General features: G+C 41.2%; 1 protein-coding gene across 7 annotated transcripts in view; it reads left to right on the top strand.

Annotated features, from left to right (window-relative positions):
- The window catches only part of FRMD3 (FERM domain containing 3), a 354,484-nt gene that overhangs the window by 45,831 nt on the left and 285,139 nt on the right, over window positions 1-23,514 (top strand). The window contains exon 1 of one of the 7 annotated variants that reach the window (XM_039475061.2): window positions 15,391-15,856. The exons of 5 other annotated variants lie outside the window; for them this stretch is intronic. In XM_039475061.2, the coding sequence (XP_039330995.1) occupies window positions 15,710-15,856 (147 nt within the window). In that variant the 5' untranslated portion in view covers window positions 15,391-15,709. Of the gene's footprint in view, window positions 1-15,390; window positions 15,857-23,514 lie in introns of those variants that run through there. One more of the 7 variants, XM_039475060.2, reaches the window with a different exon arrangement.

Here is a 23,514-nt window from a genome sequence, read left to right as displayed (position 1 = left end):
CTAGCCAATGGGAAGAGAGAAGAGGCACATTAACGGTCTAGCTGAAATCTTGAAAGTGATGTGTAACATTTCTGCTTATATTTTATTGGTAAGAAGTTAGTCACATGTCAACACCTAACTGAGAGGGACATGTAGTCTGGTGAGGCAGCCATGTATTCAACATCAGCTCTATTAGAATGTGTGTAAGTCAGTTGTTATTGCACTAATGCTGTGTAATAAATGACTTACAAACCTGGAGGCTTTTAAACAACACACATTTATTCTCACTCTCACAAATTTGCACATTGGCTACTGTTCAGCTGAACAGTAGGCTGAACTGGAAGGCTCTGATTAAGGCTACGTGTTGGTTGGGCATGTGCCAGGCTGTTGGTTTGATTCCATGTACATTTGTACTGGGGCCCAGATTGAAAGGGCTGTGTCTCTTTGGGACATGTTCTTCTCATAATAGAAGTGCACAGGGATAAGCAGAGATGCGTTGATGCCTCTGGAGACTCAGCCCAGAAATGGCACATGTCGCTTTCACTTAAATTCCAGTGGCCAAAGCAAATCACATGACCAACATCAATAGGCAGGGAAAATATGCTGCCTATTCTACTGGGAGATGCTACAAACCCACACAGCAAAGATATGTGTATAATTCTAATACAGGGAGAGTATGAATAATCTGGAACCACTATTCAATTCACATCTTATGAATGAAGGGGATAATGTATTTTGGTGGACAGCTAGAAATCTCTGCCACATCTGACCTTTTAATTTCTTGTCATTCATAGAATGTGTATAGCACACTGGGATGACTTGGAAGGAATTTGTGGCCATCAGCATGGGACTTGTTGATAAAACTCTGTATATACTTATAATGAGATTATAATAAGATAGATAAAATATAAGATATTAGAAAATATATTAAACATTGAACAAGTATTAAACTTCTAAATAAAGTATTTTTAATTTTTAATGAGAAACTTGAGTTCACTACTATGATCTGAATTATTATTGAGGCATAATTTATACATAGAAATACAGTCATTTAAAGTGTACAATTTTATGACTTTTGACAAATTTATGCATAACATCTTTTAGATAACAAGATTTATACTTGAAATGGATACTTTCAAATCCTGTGGAAGTTTGTCATGTATAGTGACAGATTTGAAATGATCGGTTGAAACATGGAACGGCCAAAATGAGGGCATCCTTCACTTAGAAAATGGCAGTTACCTATGGCTCAATTTAACAAAATTACATTTTGTCTAATCAAGTACGGGCATACCTTGGAGATATTGTGGATTTGGTTCCAGACCACTGCAATAAAGCAAATATTGCAATAAGGCAAGTTGCACAATTTTTTTTGATTTCCTAGTGCATATGGAAGTTATGTTTACAGAACACTGTAGTCTGTTAAGTGTACAATAGCACTATGTCTAAAAAAATGTACATACCTTAACTGAAAAGACTTCATTGCTAAAAAATGCTAATGATTATCTGAGCCTTCAGTGAGTCATAATCTTTTTGCTGGTGGTTGCTACAACTTGGGGTGACTGTGGCAATTTCTTAAAATAAGACAACTATGAAGTTTGTCGTATCAATTGACTCTTCCTTTCTCGATAGATTTCTCTGTAGTACATGAGGCTCTTTGATAGCATTTAATCCACAACAGACCTTCTTTTAAAACTGGAGTCAATCCTCTCAAACCCTACTACTGCTTTATCAGCTAACTTTATGTAACATTCTAAATCCTTTTTGTCATTTCAACAATGTTCACATCATCCTCACCTGAAGTCAAGTCTGTATCAAGCAACCACTTTCTTGTTGCTCATCTGTAAGAAGCAACTCCTCATCTAATCGAGTTTTATCATGAGACTGTAGCAATTCAGTCAATGCTCAGGCTCCACTTCTAGTTCTAGTTCTCTTGCTATTTCCTCTACATCTGCAGTTACTTCCCCCACTGAAGTCTTGAACCCCTCAAAGTCATCTATGTGGATCGAAATCAGCTTCTTTGAAATTCCTATTCATGTTGATATTTTCTCCTCCCATGAATCACAAATGTTTTTAATGGCATCTAGAATGGTGAATCCTTTCTAGAAAGTTTTCAGTTTATTATTCCAGATCCATCAGAGGAATCACTACGTATGGCAGCAACAGCCTTACAAATTGGATTTCTTAAATAATAAGACTTGAAAGTCTTAATTACTCCTTGATCCATGAATGGCAGAATGGACGTTGTCTAAGGAGGCATAAAAACAACATTCATCTCTGCGTATATCTCCATCAGAGCAATAAAGTGAAATATGCTTGTATTTAAAAATAAAGTCAAAGATTTTTTTCAGCACATACAGATGTCAGCATACTCATCTTAACAATTCACTAATAAAATTGACTAATCATCACATGTGAACCATTTTGACTTTACTTCTTCCTAATAAAGGATTGTTAATTCACACAAGCACACGCACATGCACACACATGCACACACACACATGCATGCATCTTATGTATTTTTAAATTCAAAAAAATTTTAATTTTCAATTTAAATGCAGGTACACAAAAATTTTAGCTAGTTAAGCTACTGTATTTAAGCTAAGACTATCCTTCAGCAAATCTGCAAGGTGAGATTTGTTTGCAAAAAGTCCTTATTTCGGTGCATATATTCTTGACAGCTCTCTTCTTTTGAATGCCAATACATTTTGATATAAAAAACAGTGATACTCTGATCTCATGTCTCACTGGAAACTGAAACCAGATGGACCCTAAGAGCTTGTATTTTGTTAGATTCACCATTTTAGTTTCATCATTCAATGTGCAATTTAGAGCCATAGGCAAACATTTACATATGAGAGCTTGTCTATGAATAAACAACATGTGTTACTTGAATCTCATGGTTTCAGATAAAAAATCATGTTATCCAGGGCCTTCACATCTTCCTGACATTGCGACCAAATCATGAGTGCACAAACCCTTGCAAGTGTTTCCATCATATTTCTTTTCTTTTTTCCCCCCAGATCTTTATTACCTCAAATAATTAATAATTAATAATTAATCTGCAATAGTTTCATTTAGCACTTTGGTTCGGAACAAATAATTTCTCTTTGTGCCTTGTAATTAATGCTATAAATGGACAGAGTTACTCATATATGTACTTATACCAATCAATTGATAATCTTCTGAATTAGTGTGGTTTCTACATTATATGAAATGTCATCCATGTGTCTGCTAATAGTGTCATCTGATGGGGCACTCTTTTCTGTTTCTTTCTTTTGCTTTTAGGGTCCCAATTAGGCTGTTGACAATTTCCATCGAGGCAGATAAACAGTGCAATTTGGCGTTTGTGTGGCATTTTTTAGCTTCAGCAATTATTTTCATGACTTTGTAACCATGCTCTGGTATTGTTAGCAATCTCTTAAAAGTTTATTTGTTATTTTGTACATGTGGATACACAAAAATGTTTTTTTTTTGTTTAATATGTAGAAGTAGGGCTGAGGTGGTGGTGTAGTTTGCATGGTGTCATTGCTTCATTTGATAACTACAAATATGATTCCTTGGAAGAGAAGACTTATCAGGGCAGAGAACACAAATCAAAATTTTAGACAGCCCTTATAAATTACTGAATTAGTAATTCAAACTCTTTTTTTAAATTGCTTTGTCTATCTTATGAATCTGATAGCCCTTAACATTTAATTTAAAAACTTGTCATAAATACCTATAAAAAGTAAATATTTAAATACAAAGAGAATGCTTCCAGTTTTTGCCCATTCAGTATGATATTGGCTGTGGATTTGTGGTAGATAGCTTTATTATTTTGAGATACCTAGTTTATTGAGAGTTTTTAAGCATAAAGGGCTGTTGAATTTTGTTGAAGGCCTTCTCTGCATCTATTGAGATAATCATGTGGTTTTTGTCTTTGGTTCTGTTTATGTGATAGATTACGTTTATAGATTTGTGTACGTTGAACCAGCCTTGCATCCCCAGGATGAAGCCAACTTGATCATGATGGATAATCTTTTTGATGTGGTGTTGGATTCTGTTTGCCAATGTTTTATTTAAGATTTTTTGCATCATGTTCATCGTGGATATTGGGCAGAAATTTTCTTTTGTAGTTAGTTCTGTCTCTGCCAGGTTTTGGGATCAGAATGATGTTGGTCTCATAAAATGAGTTAGGGAGTATTCCCTTTTTGTATTGTTTGGAATAGTTTCAGAAGGAATGGTACCAGCTCCTCTTCAACCAATGCTCATCATCACTGCTCATTAGAGAAATGCAAATCAAAACCACATCGAGATACCATCTCACACCAGTTAGAATGATGACCATTAAAAAAATCTGGAGACAACAGATGCTGGAGAGGATGTGGAGAAATAGGAACACTTTTACACTGTTGGTGGGAGTGTAGATTAGTTCAACCATTGTGGAAGACAGTGTGGTGATTCCTCAAGGACCTAGAAATAGAAATACCATTTGGCCCAGCAATCTCATTACTGGGTATATATTCAAAGAATTATAAATTATTCTATTATGAAGACACATGCACATGTATGTTCACTGTGGCACTGTTTACAATAGCAAAGACCTGGAACCAACTCGAATGCCCATTGATGATAGACTGGACAAGGAAAATGTGGCACATATATACCCTGGAATACTATGCAGCCATAAAAAAACGATGAGTTTGTGTCCTTTGTGGGAATATGGATGAATCTGGAAACCATCATTCTCAGCAAACTAACACAATAACAGAAAATCAAACACCGCATGTTCTCTCTCATAGGTGATATTGAACAATGAGAACATGTGGACACAGGGAGGAGAACATCACACACTGGGGTCTGTTAGGGGGGCTAGGGGAGGGACAGTGGGGGGTGGAAAGGTTGGGGAGGGATAATATGGGGAGAAATACCAGATACAGGGGTGGATGGAGGCAGCAAACCACATTGCCATGTACCTATGCAACAATCCTGCATGATCTGCACATGTACCCCAGAACCTAAGTACAATTTAAAAAAGATTAAAAAAAAGAAGAAACTATCAACAGAATAAACAGATAACCTACAGAATGAGAGAAAATATTTGCAAACTATGCATCTGACAAAGGTAATATCCAGCATCTATAAGGAACATAAACAAATTTACTAAAGAAAAACAAATAACCCTATTAAAAAGTAGGCAAAAGACATGAAAAGACACTTCTTGAAAGAAGACATTCATGTGGCCAACAAGCATATGAAAAAAAGCTCAATATCACTGATCATTAGAGAAATGCTAATGAGAAACACAATGAAACACCATCTCGTGCCAGTCAGAATGGCTATTATTAAAAAGTCAAAAATAACAGATGTCGGCAAGGTTGCAAAGAAAAGGAAACTCTTATACAGTGTTGGTGGGAGTATAAATCAGTTTAACCATTGTGAAAAGCAGTATGGTAATTCCTCAAATAGTTAAAAGTTACCATTCAACCCAGCAATCCCATTACGGGGTGTATGCCCAGAGGAATATAAAGCATTCTACCTGCTGTAAAGACACATGCACACAAATGTTCATTGCAGCACTATTCACAACAGCAAGACATTAAATTAACCTAAATGACCATCAATGACAAACTAGATAAAGAAAATGTGGAATGTATACACTATGGAATATTATGCAGTCATAAAAAAGAACAGGATCATGTATTTTACAAGAATGTGGATGGAATTGGAGGCAATCATCCTTTGCAAACTAATGCAGGAACAGAAACCAAATACTACATGGTCTCACTTATAAGCGGGAGTTAAATGAGAAGAACTTAAGAGCACAAAGAGGGAAACAAAAGACACTTGGGTCTACTTGAGGGGGCAGGTTGGGAGGAGGGAGAAGAACAGAAAATATTAGGTATTGGGCTTAGTACTTAAGTGATGTAATAGCGTATACAACAAACCCTCATGACCCATGATTATCTATGTAACAAACTTTCACATGTACCCTAAAGCCTAAAATATAAAAAGAAATCTGTAACAAATTATGATCAATTAGTTGTAAATACTACTGCACTCAGACCAGATAATAGGCTATTTTTTGGAGCATTTTTAGGTTTACAGAAAAATTGTGTGGAAAGTACAAAGAGTTTCCAGATATCCTGTCCCCTTTCCCCAGTTCCCCCTATTTTAACATCTTGCATTAGTGTAGTATAAAGTCCATAGTTTATATTAGGGTTCACTATGTATGTTGCACAGTTCTATGGGCTTTGACAAATGCATAATTTTAGGTATTCATCACTGGAGTATCATACAGATTAATGGTTTCACCATTCTGAAAATGTACTCTACCTATTCATCTCACCCCCCTCTCCCGAACTCATGGTAATTATTAGTCTTTTGACTGCTGTTTGTGTAGTTTGCCTTTCCTAGCATGTTATAAGTTGGAATAATACATTCTGTAGCCTTTTCATATTGGCTTCTTTCACTTACTGATATGCATTTAATGTTCTTCCATGTCTCTTCATGACTTGACAGCTCATTTCTTTTAATCACTGAATACTATCCCATTGTGCATGCATTTATTCACCTATTAAAGGACATCTGGTTACTTCCAATTTTTGGCAATTACAAGTAAAGCTGCTATAAATATCCAAGTGCAGGTTTTTGTATGGACAAAAAGATTTTCAGCTCAGTTGCATAAATACCTTGTTGCACAGGTGCTATATTATATGCTAAGCTTCTGTTTATGTTTAGTTTTGTAAGAAACTACTAAACTGTCTTTCAAAGTGGCTGAACCATTTTACATTTTCACTAGTAATGAATGAGAGTTACTTTGCTCCATGTTCTCAACAGCATTGGGTATTGTCAATGTCAGTTTTCGGGTTGTTTTAATTTGTAATTCTGTAATGAGATATGATATTGAGTATTATTCCATAAACTTATTTGCCATCAGCATATCTGCTTTAGTATTGATTTCTAGTTTTATTCCACTGTGGTCTGAGAAGATGTTTGATATTTTGATATTTGATAATTTTGATTTTTAAAAATTTATTGTGACTTGTTTTTTGGCTTAAAGTATGGTTTATTTTGAAAATTGTTCATATGCAGATGAGAAAAAAATGTATGTTTTTCAGTTGTTGGGTAGAATGTTGTATAAATGTCTGTTAGGTCCATTTAGCCTAGAGTCTGATTTAAGTCCAGAGTTTCTTTGTTGATTTTCTGCCTCAATAGTCTGTCTAGTGATATCAGTGAACTGTTGAAGTCTCCCACTATTATTTCATTGCTGTATACTGCTTTTCTTATTGATCCCTTTATTTTCTAATGATAGGGACAAATGGTAAAAAAAAGATAACTTTAAATTTATTTGATTTAAAGTTGTCTTAAAGTATTGATTATATAATAATGACTTTCTTTGTCTTGTTTTACTATTGTTGATTCAAAGTGTGTTTTATTTGATATAAGTATAGCTACCCCATCTGCTTTTGATTTCCATTTGCATGGAATATCTTTTTCCGTGCCTTTACCTTGAGTTTTGAAATGTATTTACCAGTTAGATGTGTTTCTTGTAAGCAATATATGGTTGGATCTTATTTTTCTTTTTAAATTAATTTCACCAATCTATATTCTTAAGTGGAGTGATTATAATATTTAAATTCAAGGTTAATATTGATATATGAAGCTTTGTTCCTGTCATAATGTTGTTACCTAGTTGCTTTGTAGACTCAATTGTGTAATTGTTTTATAGGCTTGTGGGTTTTATACTTTTTATGTGTTTTTATGATGAAGACATTTTGTCTCTGTGTTTAGGACTCCTTTGTCATTTTTTATAGAGCCAGTCTAGTGGTGATGAATTCCCTTACTGTTTGCTTGTCTGGGAAATATTTTATTTCTTCTTCACTTACGAAACTTAGTTTTGCAGGATATAAAATTGTTGGCTAAGAGTTTTTGTTTGTTTGTTTTTTTAGATGGAGTCTTGCTCTGTCACCTGGGGTGGAGTGCAGTAGCACAATATTAGCTCACTACAACCTCTGCCTCCTAGGTTCAAGTGATTCTTATGCCTCAGCCTCCTGAGTAACTGGAATTATAGGTGCTTGCCACCATGCCTGGCTAATTTTTATATTTTTGGTAGAGATGGGGTTTCACCATGTTGGCCAGGTTGGTCTCAAACTGCTGACCTCAAGTGATCCACGTGCCCTGGCCTCCCAAAGTGCTGGAATTACAGGTGTGAGCCACCATGCCTAGTTGTTTTTTTTTTTTTTTTTTAGAAAGACTCAAAATAGGACCCTAATCTCTGGCTTGTAAGGTTTCTGATCAGCAGTCTGCTGTTAGTGTGATGGGATTTCCTTTACAGGTGATTAGACACTTTTCTCTTGCTGCTTTTAGAATTTTTTTTCTTCATGTTGACTTTGGATAGTCTGGTGACTATATGCCTTGGTGATAGTTGTCTTGCAATGTGTCTCCTAGGAGTTCTCTGAGCTTCTTGTATCAGATGTGTAAATCTCTCTAGCAAGACAGGGAAAGTTTTTCTCAATTATTCCCTCAAATAGGTTTTCCAAACTTTTTAATTTTTCTTCTTCTCTCTCAAGGATGCCTATGACTCATAGGTTTGGATGGCTTATATAATCCCATATTTCTTAAAGGCTTTGTTCATTTAAAAAATTATTTTCTCTTTATTTTTGTCAGACTGGGTTACTTCCAAAGACCTGTCTAGTCTGAAATTCTTTCTTCCTCTTGGTCTAATCTATTGTTAAATCTTTCAACTGTATTTTGTAATTGCTTCAATGAACATTTCATTTCCAGATGTTCTTTTATTTTTTAAGTCTATTAGCAAATTTTTCATTCATGTCTTGAATAATTTTCCAATTTCTTTGTGTTGGGTTTCAACTTTCTCTTGGATCTCATTGAGCTTCTTTGCAATCTATACTTTTAATTCTTTATCTGACATTTTAGAATTTTTATTTTGGTTAGGATTCATTGTTAGATATCTGGTGTGATCCTTTGAGGTTATTATAACACACTGTTATTTCATGCTGCTGAAATTGTTGTGTTGGTCCTTTCTTATTCTGAGATGTCACTTCTTATTTTTGAATTTACTTTTGTTTGGACAGGACTTTTAATTTCCTCTTTGAGGATGATTGTAACGTATGTTGAATCGGGTTGTTTGGCTTTGCTTCTTTGTGCTTTCAGGAGGCTAAGGTTCTGTATGAATTCCTTGGTTACAGATACCCTTAGTGTGGTGGTTCTGTCAAATGCTGGTTGTAGTAGTGGTGTACTGAGCATGTGAGTAGGCTCTCAATCTCTTGTAGAGACAGGGAGATAGAGGTCTTCAGAAACTTAACTCAATCCCTAGGGCTGTTCACTGAGCCAGCCATATTTGTATTAGGTTGTGAAGTTTGACTTCCAGACCAGTAGGTGGCACTTGAAGGTAAGAGAGAAGCAGATGGGTATATTCTTGATCTTTTCTTTGAACTGGGAGAAGCTCTGTGTTGTCACAGGCAATAATCTGGCCTGTCCAACACACCATTCTCTGAGTTTCCTGCTCATCCCTGGTTTGGGGTATGGACAAAGCTGAGTCAGGCTGGATCACCAAGTTTGTTCTTGGATAACCCAATGCCGAGCGCAAGCACACATCCTGATGGGGTGCTTAGGGAAGCTCCTGGTGAAATGCACAAAGGTTTCCTCATGCGGTCAGGGGGCTGCACCAGCTCCATGTCCTGGGCAGACAGAAACACAGTCTTCTTCCCTATCATGCCCCTGTCCCAGGGCTCATGACTCAGTTCACACAGATACTTCCGTCTGTCTTTAGTCCACAATGTAGCTGAGAGCCATGGACAATGCCTTTCCTGTGGCTCTCTGCTGAAATGGCTTTGGTGTGGAGCCTCTTCCCTCAGCTCCAAATAGACAGCTTTATGGCTCACCTCTTCTTGCTGCAGGCATGCTGCCACTGTGTCTAGAGAGGCAGAAGGGCCCTGCCTTTTGTACAAGCTAGGGCCCAGTGGGGAGATTGCCAGGAAGGATGCATTGCCAGGAAGGATGCAGGAAGGTAGCCCTGGAATGGCTGTCTACAGGTATGCTTAAGCCAAACCCTGGCAGCAGCAGCAGCTATGGGGGGGAGTAGGAGGCTTCCTCTCTATTACCAGGCCCAAGCACTGAGGCCACCTGGCTGCTATGGCAGAACCACACTCTTCACCCACACAGCCAAGCACAGTGCCCATGTCTCTGTTGAAAGGAGTACAGTCACTTTCTGTACAGAAGTGGGGAGCTCTCAGGAATAGGAGAGCCCACACTCTGTGGTTTCTTTTGTCATAACGGGTATTCTCCTGGCATGCTACACTCTGCCTTTTCCTAGGAGAAGCATGCCCTGAGGGTCAGATCCTCAGCTCTCCTGGGTCCAGCTGGCTCCATGTGGCTGACACAATCTCAGTAGGTGCTGAGAGATGTCTGCAGGGGATTTGGTGATGTGGAGCCATAGGAACTAAGATTCCCTGGGCAGAACAGAGTCCCACAATGGTACACACCCAGCATGGTGCCTGCTACCATAGCTCAAGTTTGAGGGTTGCTGACAGCCCAGTGCAATGCCCTCAAAATATTCCCAAATTGCTGCCCACACCAATGCATGAGCTTGTGAGGCCAGAGGAACTCTTTTAACAGTTTGGAAACCAGCAATCTGTCACAGGGGTGAGGGGAGCCCAAAACATCCCCACTCACCCTTTCCATGGGACCCCAAGTCCCTCAGGGTTCAATTTCTGCCAAACTCTTGCTGCCTCCTTTTTTCTGTGTCCTAGCTTCTGCCTGTGAATTTTTCAATAGACCGTGACACTCTTTTAATCTTTTGAGTTATGATTATTCACCTGTAACTTTGGTTCTTCCTTATTGGGAGGATCCAGTGATAAATGTCTCCAGTCAGCCATCTTGAAATTGCCCTAAAAGTTTTGCATTTTAACTGAGTCCAACTTATCATGCTTTTGATGTGTTGATGTTTGGTGATTTTATCACCAAACTGAAGATTACATAGATTTCCCCTTATGTTATCATCTAGAAATGTTATAGTTTACATGTAAGTCAAAGATTTATTTTGACTTAAAATTTGTGAACAGTGTGTGGTCTGTGTTTATACTCATTTGTTTTGCATGTGATTGTCTAGTTTTTCCAGCACCATTTGTTGAAAAGATTATCCTTTCTCCATTGGATTTACTTTGCTTCTTTGTCAAATATCAATTGACTATATTTGTGTGGGTTTCTTTACGGTCCCTCTATTTTTTTCCACTGATCAATTTGTTTATTCTTTTGCCAGTACCATACTGCCTTATCATTTTGGTTTTATATTAACTCTTAAAGTCAGGTAATATCAGTTGTCCCTACTTTGTTTTTCTTCAGTATTGTGTTGGCTACTCTGGGTTTTGGCTTTTCCATATAAACTTTAAAAAAAGTTTGTTGATATGCACAAAATAACTAGCTCGGTTTTTTGACTTGGGTTGCACTTACTCTATATATCAATTTGGGAAGACCTGACATCTTAATGGTGTTGAGTCTTCCTATCTATGAACATGGAATATCTTTCCATTTATTTAGTTCTTTGATTTCTTTCATCAGAATCTTGTAGTTTTCTTCATATAGATCTTGTGCATATTTTGTTAGATTTATAACTAAATATTTCTTTTTAAATTGTCAATTTTAATGGATGTAAAAATGCTTAAAAATTAAAAAAATCAAGATACAGTATTTATAACCATCAATCTTTTGTGGGCAGGTCACCTGTTACTATTTGTGGCTCTCCAAAGTGTTATAACCAATTGGTTAGGAATATTTTTTGGTAAAGAGTATCAGTTACTACCACTGAGCATGAGACACTAATTAATCTCTCCCATTGTACTTCTTTAGTAAGAACTGGACATTGCATCCTCTGCTATGGCTGATGTTCTAATGCCTCAAGTGGAACCATCTTTCCTATACTCAAATGTCTCTGTTGCCTGTCATCCCAGCTATTTGGGAGGTTCAAGCAGGACTGATTGGTGCCAGAAGTTCGAGACCAGCCTGAACAACACAGTGAGAACCCACTTGTAAAAAATATAATAATAAACAATTAAAAAAATGTCTTTGGTTGCTTTTGGGGACTGGTTCAGATTTGGGATTATCTGTAGGGGGATTTTGTCTGGCTTTGGGTCACCAGGCCTAGAAATTTTGTTTGCCCTACAGTTCAAACTGAATCCTAGTTGGATGCTTGGCCACCAGAAAAATTCCTGAGAAGTCTGAAGTCTACTTGGGTACCACTGCTTATGTCTGTACCAAGCCCTCCCTGGCACTGAGGATTAATTAACTCATTCACCACTATTTGTCTTCTGCCAGCCCAGGCTCCCATCCTTCCCATTTATGTCAGGGAGCTTCTTTCTACTGCAGTGTCTTTCACAACCATCTCTGGCCACAAAGAACAGCCACTGTGGTACTTTTCAAAGATGACAGTGCTTCCTTCACCAATGATTCTTTGAAAATCTTGGTGGAGGCCCCCTGAGGGGACACAGTTAAAGAAAGGTAAGCTGGCCACTTGTGGAAATACACTGCAATATTTCCATCTCCTTGATTCTTTGGATCTTTTCCTGTACAGGTACCAGGGAATTTCCTTTTTCTCATCTTCATTTAGTTGAATCCAGAAGTCAGTTAGTCAATTTAGATAGTACATTGCAACCAGAGTCATTGGGAAATGAATTTGAATGGACAAATTCAGGTTTATTCACACAGATACCCTTCAGTTTAAATTAGCAGAATTTTGCAATTCTTTCTCTTCTTGGGGTTGACTTCATAGTTGGTCTCTGAGGGTGTGACTGGATCTGGTTCAAGTATTAAGAGTGAGAGTAATCAGAAGAGGTGGGAGAGGGGTGGGAGGAGATTGGCCTCCTTTTCCAAGGTAACTGCCTTAGGTGAGTTCTGAGAGGATCTAGGCATGATTCTGCTGCCAAGGTAGTCTGGGGGCTTGAGTGATTTGGAATCATTTGAGTTTTCCTTTATAGTCCTGTTATTATCCTCTTTCCTGCTGATAAATATAAAATTGTGTGAGGCTGATAATTAAATTGATTTTGTAATTTGGGAATTTGTAGATGAAACTGTGAATTTGGTTTTGCAGTTTTAGCTTTGTGGCTCAATTAACAAATTATCCTTTTAGCTCTGTTGTTTGTAAAAATACATATGTTTAAAAGTTTTAAGCTGAGAATTGAGAACTCGGCGAATCACTGCTTTTCTTTAAGTGGGCCAGTTTTAAACTCATCTCTTGAGTTCATTCTATGAGTTCTTCCTAGTCTTCATATTATTATTATTATTGTTGTCAATGGCCACTTGGTTTCCCAAAGCCCTGTCTTCGGTGGGTAGTTCAATCTAGGTGACCATACCTGGTAATTTACCTAGTGATTATGCCAAGTGCTTCCAGAGCCTGTATTTTCATACTAGCTGAATCTCAGCCTTGATTCCTAATCAGGCCAGACAACCAATCACAGTTTCTTCTCATTTCTTCACAATTCTGTTTCTTAGAGGCTTACACTGGGTGATCTTCATTCTTTTTCCCTACTGTCCTTGTTGGTCTTATTTTGCTTCCTTGAAATTTGGGATAACAATATTTGGATATTGATGTGGCTCTTTTGGAGCCTAAGAGTCACCATAACAGGATGGACAAGTGTACGTGTGGTCTTAAAAGAAAAGCATAGACTGTGTTTGCTGGTGACTTTTTTTTTTAAAATCTCTGGGCTAGCGGCTCTTTTGGATAGCAGAGACGATCCAGTTTTCAACTTGGGGCAGGTCTCATCCCTGCCACCTCATATATGCATATGGGGATTTACAGATTACAGCTGTAAGATGTCCTCCACTGACTTGGTCTCATCCCAGCTTCCTAGCCACCTGTGGGATAAACAGAACAAAGGAGAGAACCGGTGTTCTCTCTTTTGAAATGAGAAAAGAAATGAAAAGACTTTTCAAAGATCTCCAGGGTTAGCCAGTAGCTGGGCGGAGAAGAAAAACGCACATCTTCCCATACCCTCAATGCTGACATCTCCATCAGGCTCTGTCTCAACATTTGAAAGGGCCTAGGCAAGAGCATACATGAATGCCCCATACTGTCATCTAAATATTCATAAGCAATAGTCAGCTATCGAGTGCTACGTGAAACATTCTCTGTTCTCCTATTTTGACAAATTGCTGCAACTTGGAGTTTCCAGGAGCAGATACTAAGACTTTGTCGTACATGGTATTTATTAGTGACCAACAGGGACAGGAGGCAGAAGCAGGCAGAGAGAAGCCCAAACGCAAGGCAGACTCCACCAAACCTCAGCCAACCCCACGAGGTGTCCTAGAGAATATATGGCCCACCAGACTGTCCAAGGCAGATAAAATTTCTGTGCCACTCTTCCTCCACTCCCAAGACAGGGCATATCTTTGGATGAGAGGGCTCTATGCAGGCACACACCTTGAAAAAGCTGATAGCTGGGCAATATCTCCTTCTTCTAACAAATCTTCCTTCCTGACGACCTGTTCTGCTCGGGCAAGGGCAGCAGGGTGAGAGGACTTCCATCTCTCCTGACTCCAGAACATTACAGCACGCTCACATTCAAGCTCCATATCCCTGACCCCACAGCTGCCCCTGGCCACTCTCGGGCCTAGGGTACATGACACAGTGGCTTGAGCCACCTTGGGGACAACAGAGTGTCAGGATACCTCCTACCTTCAACACCCTGGAGGCTCGTGGGGAATTCCGGAGTCCTCAGTACCCACAGATTGGACTAAAACGGGATGGGGCACATCGGCTTTGCCATTAGACCTCTCAATTCCTGAGCAACCGGGAGCTGCATGAGGTCTCTAAAGCGGGGGAGTAGGATAGGAACCCACCCCTCTTGCTCGGGTCTAAGGTATGCTTCCAAAGACCACACTAAGATGTTGGGAGATTGAAAGGAGGAATTGCACAAGGCAGGCTCTGAATTTTTTGAAGAAGGGGATTGAGTTCTAGCTAGCATTAGATGAAACAATGGCTTAAACAATCTCCATGAGTACCAGAGATTGTTGCTATTAGCGGTATTCCTGGTGTAGCTGTGTCAGGGCTGTCACCCTCTGTCTGTCACTCGCTTTGGGCCCAACAATCCTTTTCCGAGGCGGAATCCCCCTGGCGGTGTGGGTCAGGATCGTTCTCCATGCCCTATCCGCGCCAGGTCCCTGGAGCTGAGCAGAGCAGGGCGCTGTCCGGCGCGTGGGGGAGCCGGGCCGGGGCGAGTACAAACGCGAGCCAAAGCAACCGCGGCCAGGGGTGGGAGGAGGCGGAGAGGCTGAGGAAGGCAGTCGGGCCCAGCTTGACGCAGCGGCGGCTGCGACTGAACAGGCCACCACCAGGGCACCCGGGCCAGCCGCGCCAGCAGCGCCAGCCATCCCTCCGCCTCCTTCTTCAGCTGCTACGCGCGCGTGGGAGTGAGTGCGCCGCGCGCCCGCCGGGGGTCTCAGGCTTTTTGCATCCTCGGCGAGAGAGCCGGGGCAGAGAGAGGCGCACGAGCGCGCGCGACAGAAGGAGGCGGGGAAAGGAGGGGGCGAGGCGGAGGCGAGCGAACAGGAGGGAGGGACCCGCCCGCCGCGCCCCGCCGCCGGGCATGTGTGGCCGCAGGCGCCCGACGCTGCCGCTGTCCCGGGGCTGAGCCGCGCCCAGGTGTCCGGGACAGTGTGTGCGCGCCTGTGTGTCCGCGCGGGTGAGCACCGCGCCGGCCCTGAGCCTCCAGCTCGCTCCCACCGGCCGCGGTGCATGTTCGCCTCCTGCCACTGTGTGCCGAGAGGGAGGAGGACCATGAAAATGATCCACTTTCGGAGCTCCAGCATCAAATCGCTCAGCCAGGAGATGAAATGCACCATCCGGCTGCTGGACGACTCGGAGATCTCCTGCCACATCCAGGTGCGCGTGGAACTGGGTGAGGGCGCGGGGCGCGGGGTACACGCCGGGAGCAAGGCGGGGGGCCTTTGCGGTGGGCTTGCGAGGACAAGGAACCCACTCCCGGAGGGGATTGGGTGACTGCTAGAAAGCCAGATTTCGACTCGCAGCCTTCTGAGGCTGGGGGCCCTATCCTGGCATGAGGGACATGGTGCCCTGCAAGGGCCAGGCACGCGCTATCCGCGTCCAGTCCCCTTCCCCTCGCATGCATCCTGCGCGCGCCTCTCTCTGCGCCCAGGCTGTGGGCGCGGGGCAGCTGCCTCCGAAGGGACTCTGGCGCCTCTGGGCCCTACTTGGCCAGGAAATGGGAGCTCCGAGGGCCGAGAAGGGCACCTGCACGTCGCCCACTCGTATTTCCTCCCTTCCTCCACGTGGAGAAGGCATGCACCAGCCAAGTTCACTCATTTCTCTCTCCCGCGCCCAGGCTCGGGAGATGCCTTCAGTCCCGGAACCTGCTCTCTGCTCCCTGTCGGTCCCCCTCACCCTCCGCCGGTAGTCTTTAGTTCTCCGCGTGGGGAGGTGGCGAAGTTTCCCCAGAGTGAGAGAGGCTGGGCTGCCCTGGGCGCCAGCCTTGAAGGATGGAGCACGCGCTGCGTCGGACTGGAGCTACCTCGAAAGGAACGTGTGAAGTCTGAGTGTTTCAGAGAAAGGAAAAGGCTTGTGATGCTAGCAAGTGGGGAGCCCTGCAGGAAACCTGGGTCCTGGGAAAAAGCGCCCCATGGACTCTTGGTGGACATTCACTGTCGCCTAAGTTGGAGGAGAAGGCGAGTTGTTTGGGTGAAGGCAGCTTTGCTAGCAGCCCTGTCCTCAGGTAGTAAGTATCTCTGGGCTGTCAGGAGAGCTAGTGTGAGCTGCAAAGGTGTGCGTACGGCTGCGTGTACGCATTTGCGGTGCGTGTATATGTAGGCAGGTGGGAGCCCCTCTTCCAGGACCCCAAAGATGCCACACTCTGAGCACAATTAGGAAATGTTGTGTCAAAGCTCAACACAATTAACTTCTGACTTTTAAATCTATTTAACTATTTATCTCTGGGATTTCCTTTTTCACCTACTCTAGTGAGTCTTGAGGCTCTGGGACTGAGATTTTTTTTTTTTTTTTAACATCAATTTAAATACAGGCACACCACCTATGTCAGTGGGAGGTGAGTGGGGCAGCATCTCCCAGAGCAGGAATCAGTCTAGGCTGTCAAACCATGAAGGAATGAAAGGACTTTCCCTCTTTTATTTTTATTTAATTTTGGTTAGCGGAAGTGTGTGACATGTTGGGGGGCAGTTGCAATTAATTTGTAACCTGACAGCCGGATAAGTGTCAAGGTAGGAATGTGATGCCCCGTGATTTCCTAGGAAAGTAGGTTTCCACTGAATTTTCTGGAGGATCTTAAATTTCATTCTGAGCTAAGCAGCCCTGCTAAACTTAATAATAAAAGGATTAGCAGGATAGGCAGTGTTTCTGCTGCCACAAGGGTTGCACAGAAGCATTTGGCATATACTAGTAGTCTTGTGATCCAAAGAATGTGGCATTGTGGAGTTTACCTTAAGTCCTAAAGTGGGTGTACAGGTCCTTTAACCCATAATAAACATGCAGATGATGGTGAGGCCATCAGGGAGAGAGGCTGTTGAGGTCTCCTTTGTCCCTCAGCCCTCTTCTGCCCTGTCCTGCTTGGTGTTGATATTTTTTCCCCCTCCCTCAGGATGAAGCCTTCCTTAAAATAGATAAATATTCCCCAAAGGACATGGATTTGTTGTCATGTGTTTTGAGAAACAATAAATTGTTGCCAGTCTAACAACAGTTTGAAAAATTCCAGTGCTTATGACTCAACTAGTGCCAAAGAGGTTAAAATGTTATGTTTCAAAATGTTGGCTTGGGCATTGATTTTTTAAAAATTAGATATTTCATTTTGTGATTCATCTTTTCCTGTCCTTTCTGCCCCTAAATGATGATTATTATTTAACCAATTAAAGTGAATTAAAAGATTTTATTTGGATAACTTTGGACCTCAAACTTTCCTAGAGTACTCCAGACCAGTAATTGAAATTGCCCTTCCAGGTATCAGGTTACAAAGACTTCCCATTTGCTTAGAGTGAGAACAAAAGGATTGAAAAACAATGCAAAACAAAACCGTTTGGAATCACGGGCACTTGTTCTGGGCAAATCCATCTGTGTTTGCTTCCTTCCTTCCTCCCATAGAACTATAAAGTTAAAGGATTGTATATACTGTCATAGAATGTCACCCTCTCTCCATAGCTCACATCTGCCTGCCTGAGTTAGGAGCTCTCATCCCTGGTTTCTGCCAGGCTCTAGAGCAGGAGTGTCCAATCTTCTGGCTTCCCTGGGCCACATTGGAAGAAGAAGAATTGTCTTGGGCCACACATAAAATACACTAACACTAATGACAGCTGATGAGCTAAAAAACAAAAAAATCACAAAAAGTCTCATAATGTTTTATGTTTGTTTTGTATTTGTGTTGGGCCACATTCAAAGCTGTTCTGGGCCATGGGTTGGACAAGCTTGATCTAAAGGCTCTGTAGGAATAACAGGAACTCTTGGACATGTGTTAGTTGTTCACTCCTGTTCACCCCAGGAGTGCTGCCTATGAAGCCCAAAAATAAGTGGGGGAAGCCACCCATCCTTGGGAGCTCATTAGTCTGTGTTCCTTAGCAGGTGAGCATTCAAATTGAAAGAAAAATGAGCCACTCAAACAGGCTTCTCTAGCCAGGTGCTCACAGGTGGCTGCATGTGGTAGATGCAAGGGTGATAGAAACCTTCAGAAGTATAGTTTGAGACCATGTGAATAGCTTTAGGTGCCATTTCTTGAGCATCACTCATGTGCCAGCCCTTTTCATTCATTATGTCTGATATCTGCCACCAACCTTTGAGTAGGTATTACTCCCTTCTTTTGGATAAGAAAACAGAGAAGCTAAGAACTTAAGTGACTTGTTCAAGGACATATCTCTAAAGAGAGAATGAGCAGCCAGCTGGAATTCAAGTCCAGAATTGTCTGGATCCGAAGCTCATATATGTCTTTGACACATTATCTCACAGTTAAAATAGCTGAAGTTTCAGTGAAATTTCCAGACATGGAAGGAGGTAAGTCCAAGGTATGGGGGTTTAAATCAGTGACTAAAGGCCAGTTGGGATTCATAATCTGAATGGACAAAGCGACCCCTCTCTGCCGGTTTGCCAACTTAATGTGTCCAGAATCTTCCAGGGAGGCTGGCATCCCAGAGCTGATTGGTATCCCACAATCCAAAGGTTATTGGGAACCGTTTCCACCCTTCACCCCGGAAACATGGTATTTGCCTTTAAAGAAACTATATGCATAAATGTTTTGTTAGATTTGATACATTGTGTCCTTGTATTTCAGACGGTAGGAGTCCCGAATTATGCCTATGCATCAAAAGATGAAGCCTGATCCAAGCCAGAAACTAAGGGAGAATTGCCTAGTTGTGCTCTGATTACAGAATGTGATGGTGAAGGGGCATGTGTGTTTGTTCCTCTTCAGTGTGCCTTCCACAAGGGGGAGAAGGCAGAGTATTCCCTGTTGTTCCTTCCCCCACCCCCAGGATCTTTGCATTTACCACTATAGGATAGGAGAGAGCTTTTGCAAAATAACAGGTTTTAAATATTTCTTTTCCAAGTCATATATTTTTGGTGGTGTTTGGGGAATGAAAACTTTCAAACACACAACCTAGTGGCCCAGTCTCAGGAGACTGGTGATCAGTTCCAATAAGAGATGTGAAGTCACTGCCTCTCTTTTCACAGGGTCTTGGATGCTGTCCCATCATATCATTTGCTTGTGAATGCTCAGGTAGAGTGGAGGATAGAGGAATTCCAAGTGGACAGGGAGTAAAGGGGAGTTTGGGGTACCAGACAGAGGTCTGGGGAAGGGAAGGAGTTGCTAAATGCTCTTCACTGGGCTTTTCCAATTGAGCCAACCCTTGAAGTCTGGATGTTGCAGAGGATGAGGTTTGGCTCTAACTCTTCATTCAGCCTTGCTACTTCAATTAGAATGGAGTCCTAGCCATCTTCTCTCCACTTTTTTTAGATGCTGGCATTGTTATTCACAACTCTTGCTAATGAACTTGCCATTTTTAATACTGACATTTTGGGTAACGTAGACTTCTGACATTATTCATTCTTTGGCAAAGCCTGGTAGACATGGTTGACATAGTTGGAAATGGCTGAAAATTTGTATTTGTGTTTGACTAGAAATCATAGCACAGTGCTTTGCATACAGTAGGACCACAGTAATATAGATGCAGATTGAATAAGTTCCTTGCTAGACTGTTAAATTCACAACAGTAGGAACATTTTGATGTTTACCACACAGTCCCTAAAACTTAGAATAGTGCCTGCTATTCTATATAGTGTAATATGTGCACATGAAACACCAGTTGAATGGATGAGTGCTAACCTTCCTAATATTTAATCTAGCTCATTACCCGTCAACATGAGGGTTGCATGTCAGCATTGGATTGGGAATCAGATGTATGCTTTAGTTATGTTACCAACAAGCTGTGTGATCTTGAGTGGTACTTTGACATTTGGAGTCAATTTTCTTTTGTGAAACAAAAGAATTTGGTTAAATGGATTCTACAGTTTAAAAAGTCCATGGTCTTATTATTGACTAGATAAATTACATCCGAGTGAAGCATTGCTATTGACAAAGTTGTAGTGTACATATTATCTCATATGAATTTCATAACTATACATTATTTCCATTTTGTGGATGCTATTGTGCTACTGAGTATTATCTCAATATTGCATTGCTAGATGTGGAAAATGAGATCCAGAGAAGTTAGCAATTTGGGTAACCAAGCAAATAAGTGGATCAGAACCCAGGTCTTTTGACTCAAAATCCAGAGCTCTTTCATTTCTGGAGATCTGCCTCTTGGGACTGGATGATTAGGCTGCTTTTGGTTGCAAGTAAAAGAGTAGCCAAGTTAAAGTGGCCTAAATAATAAGGACACTTACTAATGTAGCAAAAAGTCCAGAGGGAGGGCAACTTCAGGGCTGTTCCAAAGCTCTGCGTGGACTCAGTTGCTGCTTCCCATCTTTTCACTCTGCCATCTTCAGTGCTTTAACTATGTCTCGATATTCTACATGATTATGATGTGGCTGCAGTAATTTTAGATGTCAGTCAGTCCACTGACATCTTAGTGTCACATCCACTAAGAGGAGGTGTTTCCTTGTGCATTTCCTTTCATCACAGAGGATCACTTTCCCAGAGGCCCCATCAGTCTTTCCGTCAGATTCCATTGGCCTGGATTGGATTTTATGCCCATGCCCTAGCTGCAAAAGTGCCTAGGAATATATGCATCTGGCATCTTTCCTCCCTATGATGGGAGGTGGCTTTGCCATTATGGAAGGAATGGAATTATGTGTGTGTGTGCATGCATACGTGTGTGGTGCGGAGGAACAGCTGTTGGCTAATCAAGCAGGAGCATCTTTCAGAATATGTCAAATTGGGTTGCAATTATTGTTACAATAAACCCTTCAGGAGAGTTTAGTAAGATGTCATCTCAGCCTTGGCTTTTTTAAGGCAATCTTTATATGATCAAATTCCAGAATAAGAAAAATTATGATACAGTCCTTTGCGGTGTGTGTTGTTAAATATCTTTCTGCCCTTATGGAATTGGTGGGTTCTGGGCAGCTAAAAGGCATCTTGTCTGGAGCAAGCCCAGCTCTCTACAGCAGATAAACTTTATGCTTGTTCAAGTGGCACGGTGGCACAGCAGACAAGGGCATATGTTCTGGAGCACTGCTTGCTTGAGTTTGAACTGTGGCTCTGTCATTGACTAGCCAGGTGTCTTTGGGCAAGTCACTTTTCCTCATTGGGCCTCAGTTTCCTCATCTATAAAGTGGAAATAATAACATAGCCTTCATGGACTTTTTGTAAGGATTAAATAAGGATTATATGTGAAGGGTTTAGCTTAGTACCTGGTGCATAGTGAGAGCTGAAAAAACAGCCACTGTTATCTTGGTGCTTTGTGAAGATATATTAGAGGTAACCCTAAGTAGTGGGAAGGCTTTGACTTAGAATCAAATGACTTTAAGCATAAACTCCACCACTTTCTGATGGTGCAAGATCTTAAGCAAGTCACTGGGCCTCCTGTTCTTCATCTGTAAAATGAGAGTAATAATTCTTCAGTTGCCAACCTCCACTGGGTTGTTGGGATGGTTTATGTAAAAGCATGTTGTAAATGTTAAAATATCACCCAAATACAGAGTACTATTCTAATCAATTTAGTTGAACGAAATGATAGCTTCTTATCTGTTGGAATGGGAATGATATTATCATGTGCAAACCTCTATCTGTGCTAAATATCAGGCCCCATGATGATCCTGCTGGTGAAATCCAAGCTAGATCCAGCTGGCAGCCACAATTTTCTGTGAGTAAGGACAATCCAATACTATATCAAGCTCTTCTAGAATGCCATTCAGAGTCTACTGAGAATCAGACACAAAAGAAATAGAGGGGAGAGGTAGTTCGTTAAATACTGTGGCCTAGCTCTGACATTTTTAGACTTAGATTATATGGGCCAGCTCTTTATGTTAAGTATATCCTTAAAAAATGTAATGTTATTCCAATGGTCTGCTAAGATCTTATCTCTTGGTATTTTCAAAGCAAACACAAAGTGTATTGACTGCGGGGAGAATGCAATACTATTAGCTGCACATTGTTTGGATGGTGTATCAGCTAGCATTCTTTTAACTACATTCAAAAAATTCTGATTCAAACTGGCTTTAACATTAAGGACATTTACTGACTCCTATATTCATAAGTCTTGAATTATATATTTAATTCAAGGACTGTGGCTCTGTTTCTCTGTGGTTCCTTTGCCTCTTCTTGCCTTTTGAGATGGCTCCATCCTCAGGCCGGGAGTGAAGTGGTTACAGCACTGTCAGTTCTCACGTTTTCATAGAATACCCTCCGAAGAAAGAGAGAAGCCATTACCAATTCAGCATCCGAAGCAAAAGTTGTGCAGTCGTTCTGATTGGACCTCCCAGGTCACATGCTCACCCCTGGGGCAGTGACTATAACCAGGGGAAGAGAATGTGCTGATTAGCTTAAGGTGCAGAGCTCCACCCTGGCACTCAGGGTGAGATCCACTTCCCCTGTGGTGATGTTCTGCGTGGGGAAGAGTGAACACCTAAAATCAGGTAGAAGGAAGGGGGAAATGGCTCCTAAAATGGTAACCCACAATATCTACTCTAGATGCTTTGTCTAGGGTAGTGGTTCTCAAAGTGTGGTCTGTAGAACTCTGGAAGTCCCTGTGATCCTTTCAAGGAATCCATGCTGTTAAAACTATTTTCAAAATAATACTAAGATATGTTTACCTTTTTGGATAACAGTTTTATTGAGATATAGTTCACATTCCATGTCACACACACACTTAAGGTATACAATTTTTAATATATTCACAGAGTTGTGCAGTCATTACCACAATCAATTTTAGAATATTTTCATCATCCCCCAAATAAACCTTTGCCCTTTAGCAGTCATACCTCCATTTCCCTCCAGACCTCCTAGTCCTAGGCAATCAGTAGTCTACTTCCTGTCTGTATAGATTTGTATGTTCTAGACATTTGATAAAAATGGAATAATAAAATATGTGAAC

This window comes from Saimiri boliviensis, chromosome 2, assembly GCF_048565385.1.
Source record: "Saimiri boliviensis isolate mSaiBol1 chromosome 2, mSaiBol1.pri, whole genome shotgun sequence".
NCBI lineage: Eukaryota > Metazoa > Chordata > Mammalia > Primates > Cebidae > Saimiri > Saimiri boliviensis.
Note: the sequence above shows the minus strand (reverse complement) of the source record. Positions and strands in the feature narration are given on the sequence as shown.